The sequence below is a fragment of the Phyllostomus hastatus genome, unplaced genomic scaffold (assembly GCF_019186645.2).
Source record: "Phyllostomus hastatus isolate PE091 unplaced genomic scaffold, TTU_PhHast_1.1 phas_scaffold_1674, whole genome shotgun sequence".
NCBI lineage: Eukaryota > Metazoa > Chordata > Mammalia > Chiroptera > Phyllostomidae > Phyllostomus > Phyllostomus hastatus.
The window spans coordinates 13952862-13971847 of record NW_025334011.1 but is presented as its reverse complement, the minus strand read 5'-3'; the positions used below and the strand labels follow the sequence as shown (position 1 = coordinate 13971847).

Below are 18986 nucleotides of genomic sequence, written 5' to 3'. Positions count from 1 at the left end.
TGTCTATCTTTTTAGCCAAATTAAGGAAGTTTTCTTTCATTATTTTTTCAAATAAGTTTTTAGTTTCTTGCTCGTCCTCTTCTCTTTCTGGCATCCCTATGATTCGGATGCTGGCATGATTGGGGATGTCCCAGAAGTTCCTCAGCCTATCCTGATTTTTTTAAGTTCTTGTTTCTTCTTTTTGTTCTGATTGAATATTTATCCCTTCCTTATGTTCCAAAACGTTGGTATGAATACCAGCTTCCTTCCCTTCTTTGGTGGTTTCCTGTGTATTATTCTTTATTTCACTTAGTATGACCTTCATTTCTTCCTTTATTTTTTTTCTGTACTCAAGGGGTTCTCTAGCATCCTGGTAACTAGTGTTTTGAACTCTGCATTTGATGGGTTGGCTATCTCCTTTTTGTTTAGTTCTTTTTCTAGGGTTTTGTTCTCTTCTTTCATTTGGGCTATATTTCTTTGTCTCCTCAATTTGGCAGCCTCCCTGTGTTTGTTTCTGTGTATTAGGTAGAGCTAATTTACTACCTGTCTTAGTAGCCTGGCCTGTGTAGAAAAGGTATCTGTAAATTGTGTGGGGTGGAGCCTTAGGTAATTTCCAGGGTGGGGCAACCTGCTTCACTGATTTGTGGCTGTGTGGGGTGGTTTCTGAAAAGGGGCAATGCTGCCACCTGGTTTCTGGCAGTTCACCTGGCACTCTCCTGTTTCTAGTCTCTTCACCCCCTTCCCATGTGCGACTGGCAGCCTTCCCAGCTGCTGCCTTTGTGGGGGATTCCAGAGTTGATGGGTTTGTGTACATTCTAAGACCATGCTGGCCTTCAAATGACCTCTTTCCATATACGTTTTCATTTCACTTTTCACAGGATGCTAAAGTCATATAAATAATCACTTTCCATTGAGTGATCATTATGACATGGTCAGTGCTGTGTTCATACTTGACAGCAAATATCCTTGGATCTCTTTTTCTGTCAACTTCAGCATAGGACACACCAAGATCTCTTAACACATCCTTTAGGCAAAAGCTGACAGTGGGATGACTTTAAACTATAGAATTAAGTGTGAATAATGAGAAAGCATCCTCACAGAAATGCCTTGTGTGTATATCCATATCAGCTCTGACTCACAGGGTATCTAAAAACATGGTTGGGTGACCCCCTCCTCTCCAAATCATCATAATTAGAAATCAATGAAGCAGTCTCACAGAGTATGATCTTCTTTGTAAATCAAATGTTTTAGGAAACAGGAAGCTCTTTTACCCCATCTGATGAACAGAAATAATAACAAGGGCTACTAGTCTCTCTGACAATTGGGGTTATCATTTCCCTCAAATCTCAGGATGTATGTGAGGCAAGCCAATGGGTATGTGGGAGGGGTGCAAAGAAGCTGGTGGACAAGTGAAACTGTTGGTCCACCACTTGCTAAGGGGAAGAGGGGTGTCTGAGACAAGGCAGGGAGTCAAAGCAGTAGATTCCAATTCACTCATAGGTTGTGTTTCAAGCTCTACTTGTTGGGAGTCCTGGGTGTATGATGATATGTAATCCATTCACCTCTGTTTAGGGTTCTCCCACACATACTTTATTCGCCCCACCCCCAAGGAAAGGGGGTAGGTATTGGCATAAAACAATCAAGTCCAAGGACAACTGATAGAACTTTTTAAAAGGTAAAGCTTTTGATACAATGTCAGAAGAGTTAAGAGCTGATATTTCAAACCTAGTATGTCTTTTCTCTTTATTTGATGTCCCTGGTTGCTACTTTCTTCCCCCCAAGCAGCTGGTCTCTTTAGAAGGGCCTACAGTTGCTTCCTGCTTAGAAAGGACCCTATCTCAGGCTTTCTGGAGTGGGTATCAAGAAGACCTCTGTACTTGCTCTAGAATGGGCCTTGGATTAGAGCCATTGGGGTCCATTTGGCCCACCATCATCTGGCCCCAATCACCAAAGCCACCTTTCAACATTGAGACTAATGATCAGAGATTTATAGTAATAAATATTGGGTATTTCCCTGGATTTGTTCTCTGAGCATATGGTCAAATTCAACAAACATTTATTAACTACATGCTACAACAAAGTTTTGCCCTTATGTAGCTTATGTTCTAATAGGGTAGAGAGAGTTGGAAAGTATTAAATATTTAATGTCACATGGTGACAAAAGAAAGGGGTGGTAGTGGGCTATTCCACAAGATGCTCATGAAGGTCTCTGTGGAGATGATACATAGGAGAGACCTACATTGAATGAGGGAGGGAGCTATGAACATATATGAGGAAGGATTTTCCAAGAAATGAAACAGCAAATACTAAGGCCCAGAGGCAAGGACAAGCTTAGCAAGCTCACGGGAGACCAGTCAAGCCAGTAATACTACCAGGTAGAGAGAGCAAGAGGAGGAGAGGTAGAACACAAGGTAGGGGATGGAGGGGTGAAGGTATCTAGGTACTGAGGGCTGTCTTAATAATCTTTGTGTTCCCTGAGCCTAGAAGAGGGTTTCCCTGAAGTCCTGTGGTTCACTAGGCAGTTAAATCTAAGCCTCGGTTAAATATCTGGATGTAACTAACAATGGGTTGAAAGCATTAATGCAGCTTTCCAAACTGCTTATCTAAATTGTAATAGAGGAAGAGAAACTAGCTTGTCAAGACACTGAAGTAGTTTGTCCCATAACTTTCTACCATTCTCCTTACTCTTATCATTCCTGAAGACAGATAAGATTTAGCATCCCCAATAAAGAAGGAAGGAGTTGATTTGTATCCCCAAGCCCCAGGGCAGAGCGCATGCCTGTGCACTCTCATTCTTACACATTTGTACTTTGGACAATCAAATCCCATACAAACCCAGAAAGCTTGCTTACTTTTTTTATTTATAATTATGTTATAACAATAAAATCCCATACTTGTTTGCACATGTTTTAAATGTCATCTGAATCATGTAGCCTGTATCTAGATTACTTATATCTTTTTTAAAGATAGAGAAATTAATCTTGATTTGTATAAATTAAAAACCATGTGAGTTTTATCGTCTACAACCCTTAAATCAAAATATGATTCAGTTCTGAATAAGCACTAGATTCTACTTGGGAGAGGCCTATTGTTATTCTTTCAAAATCAGGGTGGAGAAAACAAGAGGGGCATTCATTAGTTCATTCCCAAGCTATTTTATTAATGAACTGATTATGACAACAGTCTTGATGGTTTAGGGGACACATCTGAATCCTTACAGCTTCTAATTTTTGTTCATGGTTCCACTTTGTGGAGCTGCCTCAAGCAGTCAGTCCATTCCTCTACTATTGCCCTTTAGTTCTCAAGGCCACCCAGGCTTGTATGCCACCTCATTTCCACTGCTCTCTCTAGGCACTTGGTCTCCAGGTTCCTCGGCATCCGGGATGCCGCTGTGCTCTGGTTCTTCAGCAAGTGGTTCCATAAAATATGGTGCCAAGGATTAAAAATGATTCTGCACATGTTGTCTCTCCAGTAGAGAGAGATGGGCCATTTAAACTGTCTTCACTATTTCTTCCTTACTCGGCAGTCTTTCTTTTTCTCTCAAGTTTCTTTCTCTTTATGGGTCCCTTGCTATTTGTGGGCAACATTTAGCTATTTCCCTGCTCCCTTTCCTGAAAATATAAACAGTGTCTGGCACCTAATTTTCATGCCTCATATCACGTTCGTTCCACACCTTTAAGCTTTCTGTTTGGGCATGTGTTCACCTTTAAGTGTGTAGCATTTGGTACAGTGATCAATTATCCTGGTTAATTGCTCCTCATTTGAGAATCCCTATTCTTTCTCATTAAAGACCAGACAAGCCGACTTCCTCTCATTGACCAGGTGCACCAGATCTCTTACTTATCCCCAATATGCCATTTGGCAGTTTAGTGCTTACTTACCAGCCCATTCACTGAGGGGCTAATTTGAGTAGCTTGTGCTTGCTCAGTGGGGCAGCTGTTTCTTCTGTTCTCTGCCCTCCTGGCAGTGAGACTTAGTGTTGTTTTCTCCTTTTCTGAGGGTCACCCAGGGATCTGCTAAATAAGCAAGAGAAAGCACTTTTGTAAGTGGGGGAGACATGCATCTTTACAAACCCAATTAAGCTTTCTCTCTTCATTCCCAGGTATCTTGGTAACTAATGTCCACTTTGCCTTTCTGGGGATGTAAAATGAGGCTAATGGCCCTTTCTCATTACTTCCCAGCGACACTGGGCTTTTTTAAACACCTCTGTTCCGTGCCTTGTTTACTGGTTTACATTATTTGCTCGTCTTTTAAATGTGATTTGCTCCTGCTTATGTAACACACCCCCTAAAAATATGTGTGTTAGTAGTTCTTATGCTGCATATTTAACAATTCAGATGAATCAAAAGCGGGCATTCAAAGAGAAAATACACTCTGGAACCCTAACTTAAAATTCCAGTCAGCAGCCCTTTGGAGATGTAAATTGAGGCAGCAGCTTCCCTTTTGAACAGCTTAATGATCTGTAGTTAATAGTAAGAGGCTGCTGGGCAGATGCAGTACATACAGCTGGGCTTAGGTTTGCTCTCTCAGCTTTCCAAATTGCGCAGTGATTCCTACCCAGAATCAATAACCAAGAGCACAAAGATGTGGCGATGCCTTTTCAGTGTGGCATTTTCCACACCGTGTTCTGCCCAAGCCAGGAACTGATGCCTCCTTCCTGAGCCCACCCCAGGCTAGGCAGTCACCTACACAACAAACAGCCCCTCCAGTAAGTCTAAGACAAAAAGTGCTAAATTTAAAGTCATTCTCTCCTCTTACTTGAGTGCATGCAATCTCACAGAACTTAAAAGAAATTGAGTGCAATCTCTTGGTAGCAAAATATGTTCAGGAGCCACATATACAATGATGGAGAAAATTTATGTGTTCTTAACCCTTGTATGTAAAATTGGCTTGGATTACTGTGTGTTGGGGTAGTCTGTCCATTTACAATTTCCAAGGTCTTACTATTTTTCACTTTAAAGCCCAAGTGAATTCTACAACAACAAGCAAACAAACCAAAAACCTATTCAAAAATAGGCAAAGGACTTGTATACACATTTCTTCAAAGAAGATATACAAATGGCCAATAATTATGTGAGAAGATTCTCAGTGTCACTAATCATTGGGGAAATACAAAGCAAATCCATAATGAGGTATCACCCCACACCCATCAGAATGAGTGTTCTCAAAAAAAAAAAAAAAACCCAACAAAATAACTACAGATATAGAACAACTGGAACCACTGGGCAGTGCTGGGGAAAACAGTGCAGCTGCTACAGGAAACAATATGACAATTCCTCAAAAATAGAATTGCCATAGGACTCAGCATTCCCTGCTGAGGATACCCAAAAGAGTGAAAAGCGGGGCTCAGAGAGATATCTGTACACCCATGCTCATAGCGCCCTTATCCACATGGCCAAAAGGCATAAGCAACCCAAGTGGCCATTGATGGATGAATGGAAAAGCACGTGATGTAGACATACAATGAACATGATTCAGCATTGAAAGGGAAGGAAATTCTGACATATGCTACAACACAGAAGAGCCTTGAGGACATTATGCACAGTGATATAAGCCAGACACAAAAGACAAAGAGTGTATGATTCCACTTCTGTGAGGTACCTAGAATAGTCAAATTCATAGAGACAGGCAGTAGAATGGTGGTCACCAAGGGATAGGGAGGGGGAAGAATGAGGAGTTATTGTCTCCTGGGTACAGAGTTTCACTTTTGCAAGATGAAAAAAGTTCTGGAGATGAATGGTAGATATGGTTGCACAACAATATTAATGAACTTAAGGTCACTGAACTGTGCATTTAAAATGGTTAAGATGGTAAATTTATGTTATGTATAGTTCAGTACAATTTTTTAAAGCCCAAGTAAAAGATGCCTTTTTCTCTCAGCAATCCAGGCTTTGGAGGGACAGATTAGAAATAGAAGATAATAGCTGGGGGAGTGGATCTTGACTTTATAGACAACTAATTACAAATGTCTCTTTTTACAGAGTCATTTTTCCCTCAAGAAGGGAGCTGCAGCCTTGGGCATTGGAACAGACAGCGTGATTCTGATTAAATGTGATGAGAGGTGAGCATGAATATGAACCCTTGTTGGTTAGCAGTTTGCATATTCCACACATATACCTTTTAGCCTTAGAACAGGCAATGATTGTGAGGCAGCAAAGCTGCCTCCATCCTGGCCATAGCCACTCACTTTCTTTTCCACAGGGACTCTTGCTTGGAGTCCCAGGATGGTTTCCCACTATGCCATGAAGCCTTCCACTGCCCTTGACTGAATCAGAGCCTTTGTGAAATCAGCCTAAATATTCTGCACTGAGACGGTGCACAAGGACACATAAGCAGCAACCAGCAGCTTGAGCACTGATTTATTGTGATGTCATCATTCTAGGCATCACGGACAGGGTAAACTTAATGGCCTAATTACAGAAGGGGGAACATTTTAGTGAGCAGGGAGTAAATAGTGCCCCAGCCATTCATCAGCTTTGTGCTGGAACCAAAGGGGAATCCTTGTTTTAATTGACACCCACACCTCATAGGTACTCTGTAAATAGCTGTGGGGGAGATTTAAAAGCATTTTCAGATATTCATGTAAATTATCACTGGCCTATACATCTGAAAACAGTAAAAAATCAAATACATTCAGTAAAAAATTTCATTAAAAAGGAAACCACTCAGTCAACCACTTATTTATTCATACGAATTTATTAGACAGACATTTATGATTGACCACTATATTGCAAAGCTCTAGAAAAAGATAAGGCATAATGCCCATGCCCTGAGAGTATATAATCTAGGTGGAGAAAGAGGGTAGCATCAAAAGAAACATGTTATGGTTGAATTGTGTGGCCCTGAGTATATATTCTATACATTGCTAAGGCTTGAAAGGCTTCATGCAGCAGGAAGGGCTTGAGCTGGATTTTTAAAATTGGAGAATTGGATGGGTGAGGGGAAAGGCAGGGCAATTGGAGAATCCTGAATGCCATGAGCAAAGCCACAAAGGTAGGAATGAGCTTGTGGGGCTCGTGGAGCTGGGCCTGACTGGAGATGAGGGGAGGGGGAACATGGCAGATAGGGCGGCCATGTGGGATTTTGAAAGCTTAGAAAACCAAACTGGTTAATAACCACATCTCCCTCTGGGAGATGAAATTACAAGAGATTTCCATTTTCTTGTTCACACCTGCATATATTGTCTGATTTTGTTTGTTTGCAAGGAACACACATTTCTTTTACAATGAGGAAAAAAAAGTAATGTTTTATTTTTCCTTTTGTTGGGCAGGTCGGGGTAGGGGCGGGTTGTAGCTAAACAGCATTTGGGTTTGATGTGTCTGAAGTCTGGGTAACTTGCAAGCACTTTTACTGGTGAAGGACGTGAATGAAACCACCCTTAATGATTCTGGTGGTAAAATGGGTGTGAAATGATAAAGGATTGGAGTGAGGTGAACACATTTTGGAAAAGGAACTGCCTCATATTTTTAAGGCTACTAGTGTTCTCACTATCACAGGTAGTTAAGAAGTAAGATCTAAGGAGAAAACTGGCACACACACAAATTGCTAACTGGAGGTAAAGGTTTAAAAAACAAAAAAAAAATCTTAATCTCTAGCCAAATGGTTATAAGTAATGAGCCTATACAATTCAGGGAAGAATTGCCTGACAGACCCTGGTTTCCAATCTAGTCAATTTTTCTCCTAAGCTCAACTTGTAGGTGTCCTTGAGTTGAATCCCAGTGGGCTGAGAGATGACCCGGGAGAACAGAGGGGGCCCTTGACTCCACTCCTTATGGTGCCAGTATTGCTGCTTCTAATCCTGTGAAAAGCAGGTTGTGACCAAGGAAATGGCCTTTGGATGAGTCCACCAAGCCTGCCAGCCAGGTATTCATGACAGCAAAAGGCCGGCCTGGGGACATCTGACCGTCTGGAGGCAGCTTCATGCTCCAGAGAGAAGTGCAGGCCTGGAAGAAGGCTAGAAAGAAGGGAAAGCAAAGTGCTGCAGGGGGAGGAACCCCAGACAGGGCCGCCAGGACAGAGGACAGAGGGTGTCTGCCATCCACCCACAGCAGAGCCAGGGCCTTTGTCTCCTGCTTACAGGCCTTGTGGGATGGGGAGGGAGGAGGGAGCACACAGGAGGAAGAAAGAAAAAGGGGGAAAATCATAAGAAATAAAAAGTGGGATAAATAAGAACTAGAACAATCTTGTGCTGGATGTATAAAGCAAAGCAAGGAGGAAGGAGGTATGGGGAAAGGTGAGAGGGAGCAGTAAACAAATGAGAGCTTTAAAAGGAATAAATTATCATTTTTACCATTAAAAAAGCAATATAAGCTTACTTTTTTAAAAGTAGAAAATAACAGGGAAATATAGCTCTATCACCCAAAGATCATCAGTGCTAGTACATTGATGTCTAAACCTTTGAATCTGTTTTTAAGCATAGAGGTTTATTTTTTTATTTTTTTAAAGATTTTATTTATTTATTTTTTTAGAGAGAGAGGAAGGGAAGGGGAAAGAGAAGGAGAGGAAGATCAATGTGTGCTTGCCTCTCACATGCCCCCCGCTGAGGACCTGGCCTGCAACCCAAGCATATGCCCTGACCAGGAACCGAACCAGCAAGACTTTGGTTCGCAGCCAGTGCTCAATCCACTGAGCTACACCAGCCAGGGATATTTTTCCCTCTCTCTCACTTTTTAGTAATATTTACATTTGTGGTCACGTGTTTTTTGCTAACTAGACATGATAACATAAATATTTTTCTACATTATTACAAACACAACATACTTAACTACATTTTTTTGAGGTGTAACTGTCAGAAAACATGATAGTTCTTTGAAGGGCTGGCTCTGGACCTGGGGTGTTTAAATAGATCTCAGCTCTGGCATGAGCTGGGACAAATGCCTCTGTGCCTGTTCCCTTATCTAAAAAGAGGAAAAAGTAATGGCACCTGCTTCATAAGGTTGTTGTGCATATTAAATGCATTGACAAATGTAAAATGCTAAACATGACAGCTAGAACAGAGCAAGCACAAAATATAGTCCCCTATTGTTTATTCTACTAGTTCTGGTGTCGCTGTTATAAATAACCTTTACATCCTTCAGTGGGTGTTCTTATGTGCCCAGGGCTTCTCCATCTATGGTTATTCTCAGTATAATTGCTAACTTAAACCACATGAACATTCTTAAGTGATGCATTAGGCCAAATTGCCTTTCAAAGGGTTTCATAAATTTACTCCTAGCAATTTCATTGCTTGAGAATATTTTCAGAAAGAAAAATAAAGCTATGTTGGTAGCTACAGGTAGTCTTTAATTCAAATAACTCACACCATCTATATAGCATCATTTTAAGATTGAGAGCCTGGCATTAATGGATTAAGTGAAATTGGAGTGTTTGGGCTCAGAAGTCAAGGAGAAGGCCTTGAACAGTCATGGAATGTAGCCACCATTCCAGCCAGAATCTGTTAAAACACTCTCAGCGGCCTTTTTGTTTTCATTATCAAGTCCTCGTGAAAGTTAGATGTGCAGTTCAGAAAACCACTTGAGGCTGACAAAGTGTGTACCTACATTCATTCCTCTTTCTTCTAATGTGCTTTACAAAGCTCATCCAGACTTTGTAAAATGTGAACCTGGACGTGCTCTCTAAGGCTTTCACTTCTTACAGTCACCCTTTCTGACTCTGCACATTAGTCCGTCAGTGACTGTGGGGACGGGTTTTATCGTGTTCTACACACAGTTGACTTAGTAGGAAGCTCACTATTGAAGGGAAACGTCCTAGTGAAGAGAATAATCTCTGACCTTCTAACAAGCTCAAAGCTACATGTGGAAGAAGATCCCAAGAGAGATCCCTTAATTAGCAATTATAGGGGCTCAGTTTGGTGACCCATCAAAGTGAAACATGGTTCTCAGTCAAAACATGGTTCTCAGAAATATACAGTAAATAATTTGTTTGGAATAGTTTCTCTCTGAGTTGAAAATCAAAAACCATTTTTATTTTGTTATGTATACCCTAACAAGTAAAATAAGATAAGGTAATGGAAAAACCTCACTTCAAAATGGTTTACATTTTAATGAAAGTATCATCACTAAAAAGAGTATTTTATTTTATAAAAATGAATTATTAAATTCAAAAGAGGAAAATGTGTTAAATGATTCCTTCATTTCCTAAGTTTTAATTTAAGAGTTCCCTTTCCTTGTCAGCAAAAAGTTGAATATTTGCAGTAATGGGATTAATGAATTTTTTAGGTATCTTTGGGTCTAATATTTGCAACACTTGAATTAGCAGAATCTAAAGTAATGATTCATTGATGTACCTAAGGACAGAGCAGAAAAATCTCAGTATGTAAAGGAAAAAAAGTATTTGTGGAAGAAAACTGAGTGATATTTCAGAATTGTATTAGGTCACTGACCAAAGAGATGTTTCCAACAGTTCAGACAGGGCTGAGGAGAGAAAACTTCTACTCCATGAATGGTATTTGGAAGAATATGAAGCTCTCATATGATGGAAATAAGAGCCCTACAAGCTACTTCTTTTGGCTCTAGGCAGTGGCCTTGGTTGGGAACACAGTGGTAGACAAGGTAGACATCATCACAGGTGCACAAAACCTAGTCTGGTGTGCAGAAAGCAGACTTTGAAACAAATGGAGACCGTGGTACCTTCTAAGCCATGATGTGGGAGAAGATGTCTTTCCCAAGGAACTGAAAAGAATTTCTGGGGGAAGTGGTCCTAATGTCCTTGTCATGAAAAATCTTATTAGCCATGTTAAGCTGTTTTGACTTTAGGCTGAAGACATGAAACATCACTGAAGGATTTTAAGGAGGGGAGTGACTTCATATTTTCATATTAGAAAAATCTTTTTTTAAGTACCCAGTGAAATGTGGGTTAAAGGTCAGAAGTTGGTGGCTGCGATGAGATGAGTAAAAGAGGACACGTGGTAGCTGACTCAAGGAAGAGCCACCATGGAGTGATAGAATTAACGGGAATTATTAACTGAGTGGTGTGCAGGGTGAACGAGGAGGCAGGATGAATGCCAGGCTTTTGGCTTGCCAGCAAAGTCCATGTGGTGCTATACTCTGGTAAGGAGCCATGGTCGAAGTGAAAAACTCAGATTAGGAGATGTTCAGTTTGAAAAGTGTTTGAGACATCCTAGTGAGGATGTCAGGTGGGCAATGAGGAACATGAAGAGGTACTCTGGAAGCCATGTGGGGTGGGCCTAGGGAAGAACTAAGGCAGAGGAAGAGGAGCCTGCCATGGAGATGAAGAAAGAGTGGTCAGAGGAGAATCGGGACCTGGGGCCGTGGAGACCGTGAGTGTTTCTGAAAGAAGCAATGGTTAATGTGTCAGATGCTACTGGGCAATGAAATGAGGGCTTACAACTTTGCCCATAGGCTTTGCTTATAAGGAAGTGGCTGGTGAGTCTGGCAAAAGCAGCTTCAATGGACAAGTAAGGGCAGACAGCAGTTTGCAGTGGGTTAAAGGATGAGGCAGGAAAGGGAGAGCAAACAGGGACAATGCTTCCAGAGGTTAAGTGTGAAGGGGAAGAGGGAGGACAAAAGGTGGGGGAGAGGTTGAGTCCAGCATGGTTTTTGTCGTTTTTTAAGAGGGGTTTAAGGCATATTCAACTGTGAGATAAAAGACCTGCTACAGAGGAAATGTGAATTACATGAAAAAAGAAGGGATAAAATAGATAGCAGAGGTTTCACTCCCCTGTCTCTGAGCACTCACAAGAACTCAGAAGTTACTACATGTTATAAAATTGGAAGGAAACAAAGGAGGAGAAAACAGGAGTGGTGATGGGGGAAAGGTTGAGGGAGGACTGGAGGAGGCTGGGGCAAAGCCCTGGACTTACACGGTGTTGCCAATCCGCTAATGAATTTCAATTCAGAAACCCTTAGAGTTGGAAAGGTTCTTGAACATTAACTCATCCACTCCCCTTTAAAAAAATTTTTTCACTTTGTCTTTTTGTAAATAATTTCAGACTTAAAGAAAAATTGCATGACTAGTAACAAAAATTCCCATATTTCCTATACCCCAATTTACCAGTTGTTAACATTTGGACACATTTGTTTGTCATTCTCTTTCTCTCCATCTAATTCAATGTACACACTGGATGTAATGAATATTACAATATTACATGTGTAAATTATATGTATCTTACAGACACATGTTTTCTGAACCATGAGAGTATTCCTTGCAGACATCCCTCTTTACCCCTTAATAGTTCAGTGTGGATTTTCTAAGAACAAGAATATTCACTTACATAATCACAGTACAATGAGAAAAATCAGGAAATTTGACATTGACACAAGACTATTATTTAACCTACACACTTCATTCAGATTTCATTAATTGTCCCAATAACGTCCTTTAGAGCTACTTTCCCCATCCAGGGTAGCACATTGCATTCGGCAGTCACGTCTCTTTAATCTGCTTTAATCAGGAACATTTTCTCAGACTTCCTTTGTCTTTCGTGACATTGGTATTTTTGAAGGGTATAGACCATTTATTTTGTAGACCCTGTCTTAATTTAGGTTTGCCTGGTATTTCCTCATGATTAGATTCAGGTGATACATTTGGAGCAGCAGTTCCCAGGAGGTGGTGCTTGTCTTTCTCAAGTGTGCCTCATCAGAGGGTTTGTCACATTATCAGTTACTCAGCTTGGCCATTTGCTTAAGGCGGTATGTGCCAGTCTTCTCCACTGGAAAAGGACTGCTCTCTCAGTTGTAGTTAATAGGTATCTCGCAGGGAGTACTTTCAGACCATAAATATTCGTATCTTCCTGAAACGTTCACTCACTAGTTTAGCATCCACTGAGGAATCTTGCATGAATTATTATTAAGATGGTTGCAAAATGGTGATTTTTCTAATTCCACCTTCTACATTTATTAGTTCCTTTCATTCTATAGGAAGAAAGAGCTCTCTCCTTCTCTTTTCCTTTCTGTTATTTGTTATCAATATGGACTCATGGGTACTTTCAGAAATTAATTCTCTTTGGCATTCTCTCCCATTCTCTCTCCCCTCATGTTTTTCTGTGTCTTACTCCTCCATTCAGAGTTTCCTTTAAATTATCTAGATTACTAGTAAATTGCTGTAAAACCTTACAGAAAGTAAATCTGATGAAGACACATCATTCCTGTTTGGTGTAGGACTAGAAGAATCATTGGCCTTCCTAGCTCACATGCAACATAAGGAATCTGTTAGCTATTTTGATTAATACTTTCCTACTACAAAAATTAACTACTTACACTTTAATGTACATTTAATTTTTTCCTTTTATATTACTTAGCTTTGTAAATTACAGCTAGAGTACATTTCCTCATTGCTGTTAAGTACCTCACTTTATTGTACAATTGATATACAATTAAAAGTATAGATAATCTGAGATCATTATGCTCTTTTATTAAATTAGCTTAATTGTGGTCAGTGTTTGAAGTCAGTTAGGGAAGATAATTAACTCTTTCAGGCCCTTGGGGAACTGTTGAGTGTGGTGTAATAGGACAAACTTCACAGAGACCCTGAACCAGTTATTACTGAGCAGGGCTGCAGTCAGGCCTCCCAGTGTCATCTTTCCTGTGGGTGTAGATGCAGAGAACGCAGAGGTGCTCATGGTGTGTGTGCTTCATTATGTCCTATATGAGGAAGGATTGTGAATAATAATAGCTGAGCCCAGGCCAGGCAGCTCAGTTGGTTAGAGTATCGTCCCAATATACCATGGTTGCAGGTTTAATCCCTGGTCAGGGCACATACAAGAATCAGCCAATGAATGCATAAGTGGAACAACAAATTGACGTTTCTCTCTCTCTCAACTTAATACAAAATGATAATGACAGCTGACAGTTTTACATGTCAGGCACAATTTTAAGCACTTTACAAAATTGATCCGATTAACTTATTTCATTGGAGACAAAAAGAGTCTATTTCCTTACATCTACCTGGTGTTGACATAGTTCATGAAGGGTTTTTATGTACACAAGAGCCCTACAGTATGGTATCTCCTTCCTCCATTTGACTCATAACCCTGTGGCACAGCTGTGACATGTCCAAGGTCACATAGCTGGTAAGTGAAGAATCAGGGATTGGACTCAGAATAGAACTCCTAGTGTTCAACAGTTAATGGTCCCTTTTTTTTTAGTATGGTAAATATACATAACAAAATTTACCATCCTAACCATTTATAAGTGTACAGTTTAGTGATATGCAGTATATTCAAATTGTTGTCCAACCATCATGACTATCCATCTCCAAAACTCTCTTCATCTTGGAAAACAGAAACTCTGTACCCATTAAACATCTCCCCAGTTCCCCTTCCCCCCACCCCTCTGCGACCAGCATTCTACTTTCTGTCTCTATGAGTTTGACTGCTCTAGCTACCTCACCCTTTTTGTGATTCACTTGCTTCATTTGGCCTTGTGTCCTCAAGGTTTATCCATATCATCATACATGTCAGAATTTCCTATCATTTTAAGTTTAAACAATATTCCCTAAACAATGATATTTAAGGCTGAATAGTATATACTGCTTGGGTTGCTCCTACGTTATAGCTACTTTGAATAATGCTGCCATGAACACAGGTGCATAAATGTCTCTGAGCTCTGCTTTTAAATTTTGGGGCATATATTCAGAAGTGGAATTTCTGGATGATGTGGTCATTCTGCTTTTTAAAGATATTCACTGTCATTTCTTTTCTCAATATATTTTCAATTTTTTATTTACTGATTTTAGAGAGAGAGAGGGAGAGAGCGAAACATTGATTTATTGTTCACTGGCTGCTTTCTTGGTGTATCGGGACAATGCTCTCACCAGCTGAGCTGCCTGGCCAGGGTAGTCATTCTGTTTTTAATGTGTTTGAGGAGCCGGCACTGTTTTCCATTTTCCATTTCCACCAACAGTGTACAAACATTCTAATTTCTTTACATCCTTGCCAACAATGGTTATTCTCTGTTTTATTTGTTTTATAGTAGCCATCCTAATGGTTTAAGGTGGTATTTCATTGTGGTTTTGATTTGCATTTCCCTAGTGATAGTGATGTTGAGAAATATTTCACAGGCTTTTTGCCCATTTGTACATCTTTTTTGGAGAAATGTCTACTAAAGTCCTTTTCCCATTTTTAAGAATTATATTCACCTATTTATTTTTACTTTTTTGAAGAAATATTTTTCCAACTTTATTGAGCTATAATTGACAAATAAAAAGTGAATATATTTAAGGTATACAATGAGGTGAGGTGATATATGTATACATTGTAAAATGATTATCACAATCAAGCTAATTAACATGTCTATCTCCTCACAGAGCTGTCATTTGTGTGTCTGGAGAGAGGACACTTAAGATCTAGTCTCTTATCAAATTTCAAATACGCAAAACAGCATTATTAAGTATAGTCACCATGCTGCGCATTAGATCCCCAGAACTCATTCATTATTTAACTAAAAGTTTATACTCTGACCAACCTCTCCCCATTTTCCCCATCCAATAGCTTCTGGCCATCACCATTGTACTTTCTGCTTCTGAGTTCAACACTTTTAGATTCCATATATAAATGAATTCAAACAGTATTTGTCTTTCTCTCTCTGACTTATTTCACTTAGCAAAATGTTTTCCAGTTCATCCATGTTGTCACAAATGGCAAGATTTCCTTCTTTCTCATAATATTCCATTGCACACACATACCACATTTTCTTAACCTGTTCCTCCATCAATAGACATTGAGGTTGTTTCCATGTCTTGGCTATTATAAATAATAATGCTGCAGTGAACATGGGAGTGCAGCTGTCTCTTCAAGATGCTGATTCATTGCTTTTGGATATATACTAAGGAGTGGGATTCTTGCATCATATAGTAGTTTTATTTTTCATTTTTGAGGAACCTCCACACTGTTTTTCATAAATGGCTGAATCAATTTACATTCTCACCAAGAGCATACAAGAGTTCTCTTTTCTCCACACCCTTGCCAACACTTGTGGCTTGTCTTTTTGATAATAGCCATTCTAACAGCTGTGAATATCTCATTGTAGCTTTGATTTCCATTTCCCCGATTAGTGATGTTGAGCACCTTTTTATATACCTGTTAATCACTTACATGCCTTCTTTGAAAAATTGTCTATTCAAGTTCTTTGCCAATTTTTAAATTAGGTTATTTTGTTTTTGCTCTTGAATTGTAGGAGTTTCTTACATATTTTAGATATTAAACCATTGCCAGATACATGGTTTACAAGTACTTTCTCCCACTCCGTAGGCTGCCTTTTCATTTTGCTGACTGATTGTTTTGCTGTCCAGAAGCTTTTTAGTTTGATATATTACCATTTGTTTATTTTGATTTTGTTGCCTTTGCTTTGCTGTCACACCCAAAATAAAAATTATCACCAACACCAATTGTAGCAAGCTTACCCACTAGACCGAAACAAATGGCCCTATATTTACTTTTGGAGGTGTTATGGTTTCCAGTCTTGCATTCAAGTCTATTTTGTGTTAATTTTTGTTTATGGTGTAAGATAGTGGTCCAGTTTCACTCTTCTGCATGTGGCTGTTCAGTTTTCCCAACACCATTTATTGAAGAAGCAATCCTTTTCCCATGGTGTATTCTTGGTACCTTTGTCAAAGATTAGTTGACTGTATGTGTATGATTTTATTTTGGAGCTCTTCTTTCTGTTCAATTGGTCTTATATCTGTTTTTACAGTACCATACTGTTTTGATTACTATAACATGATAACACAGTTTGAAATCAGGAAGTGCAATGCCTCAAACTTTGTTCTTCTTTACCAAGATTGTTTTTGGCTACTTGGGTTCTTTTATGGTTTCATACAAATTTGGGGATTTTTTTTCTATTTTGATATGGATTGCATTGAATCTGTAAGTTGTCTTGGGTATGGACATTTTAACAATATTAAATTGTTCAATCCATGAACATAGGACATCTTTCCCTTTGTGTCTTCTTTCATTGATATCTTGTAGTTTTCAATGTACACATCTTTCACTTTCTTTCTTAAATGTGTTTCTAAGTATTTTATTCTTTTTGATGTTATTGTAGTTGGGCTTGATTTCTATGTCTTGATTTGGTATCCTGCAACTTTATTCAATTTATTTATTATTTCTAAGTTTTTTGTTAAAGTCTTAGGGGTTTTCTAGATTGTATCATCTGCGACCATAGACAGTGTAACCTTCTTTTCCCATTTTGATGTCATGTTTTTTCTTGTTCTAGTCTAAATGCTCTGGCTAGGACTTAAAATGCTATCTTGACTAGAAGTGATGAGTGTGGACAATTTTGCCTTGTTCCTGATTTTAGAAAAAAAGTTTTCATCTTTTTTCACTATTGAGTATGTTAGTTGAGGGCTTGTCATACATGGCCTTTATTATGTTAAGGTATGTTTCTTCTACACCCAGTTAGTTGAGAATTTTTAAAACTCTTTCATCCAAGGAATAAGTCTAACATAATCATGGTGTGTGATCCTTTTATGCACTGTTAAATTCAATTTGCTAGTATTTAGTTAAGGATTTATGTTCATCAGCGATATTGGCCTGTAATTTTCTTTTCTTGTAGTGTTCTGGCTTTAGTATGAGAGGGTAATACTGGCCTCATAAAGTGAGTCAAGATGTGTTTCTTCTTCAATTATTTCAAGGAACCTGAGATGTATTGGCCTTTATTCTTCTTTAAATGTTTAGTGGAATTTACTTACCTTGGAAACCATTCTGAGCTTTTCTTTGTTGAAGGTTGTTGATTACTTCTTAAATCTCTTACTCATTATTGCTTTGTTCAGAAACTCTATATCTTCATGATGCAGTCTTGGTAGGTTGTAGGTTTGTAGGAATTATCCCTTTTCTACATTATCCACTTGGTTGGCATATAATTTTTTATAGTATTCCCTTAGTACCCTTTGTATTTCTGTGGTATTTTGTGATGTATTTTCATTTATAATTTTATTTATTTGAATCCTCTTTTTTTCTTGGTCAGTCTAGCTAACAGTTTGTCAATTTTGTTTATTTTTAAAAAAAACTTAGTTTTATTCATTTTTTCTATTGTCACTCTAGTCTTGTTTATTTCTGCTTTATTATTTCTAGTCTCATTTATTTATTATTTTTTCTTATGCTAATCTGGGGCTTTGTTTGTTCTTTTTCTAGATCCTTGAGACATAAAGTTAGACTGTTTGAGATCATCCTTTTCTCTTAATGTAGGTGTTGATCACTATAAACTTTCCTCTTAGAACTGCTTTGTTGCATGCTGCAAGCTTTGGCATGTTGTGTTTCATTTTCATTTCTCTGAAGATACATTTGATTTCTCTTTTGATTTCTTTGATCCACTGGTTGTTCAGGAGTGTGTTGTTTCAATTTCCACATATTTATGACTTTTCCAATTTTTCTCCTATTATTGATGTCACACCCCTATGGCCGGAAAAGATACTTGACATGATTTTAGTCTTCTGAAATTTGTTAAGGCTTGTTTTGTGGCCTAATATATGCTCTATTCTGGAAAATGTCCACATGCACTTGAAAAGAATGTGTATCATGCTGCTATTGGATGGAATGTTCTATATGTGCCTCTTGGGTTCATTCAACCATTTTTAATTGGGTTGTTTCTATGTTGTTGAACTTAAGGAATTCTCTATATACTAATGGATATTAATCCTTTATCTTATATATGACTTGCAAATATCTTCTCCCATTATGTAGGTTGCCTTTTTATTCTAGTATAGTGTTGTTTGATGAACAAGCTTTTTAATTTTCATGAGGTTCAATTTGTCTATTTTTTTATTTTGTTGCTTGTGCCTTTGGCCCAATATCCATGAAAATATTCATTGCAAAGTCCAATGTCACGAAGCTTCAGTGCTATGCTTTCTTCTAAGAGGTTTTTTGAATTAAAAGTTTTTCAATTAGTTTACATTCAGTATTATTTTGTATCACTAGTTTCAGGTGTGTCTTCTAAGAGTTCTATAGTTATATCTCTTACATTTAAGTGTCAATTCATTGTGAGCTAATTTTTATATATGGTGTTAGGTGAGGGATAACCCCTTGTTTAAAAAAAAGGAGAACATTATTTTTT

At 38.7% G+C, this 18986-nt stretch overlaps 1 protein-coding gene across 1 annotated transcript in view; it reads left to right on the top strand.

The window, feature by feature from the left end:
• Positions 1 to 18986, top strand: part of GAD2 (glutamate decarboxylase 2) — a 74762-nt gene that overhangs the window by 18659 nt on the left and 37117 nt on the right. Inside the window, exon 8 of the mRNA XM_045857982.1 lies at positions 5961 to 6040. Within this exon, the coding sequence (XP_045713938.1) occupies positions 5961 to 6040 (80 nt within the window). The remainder of the gene's footprint in view (positions 1 to 5960; positions 6041 to 18986) is intronic.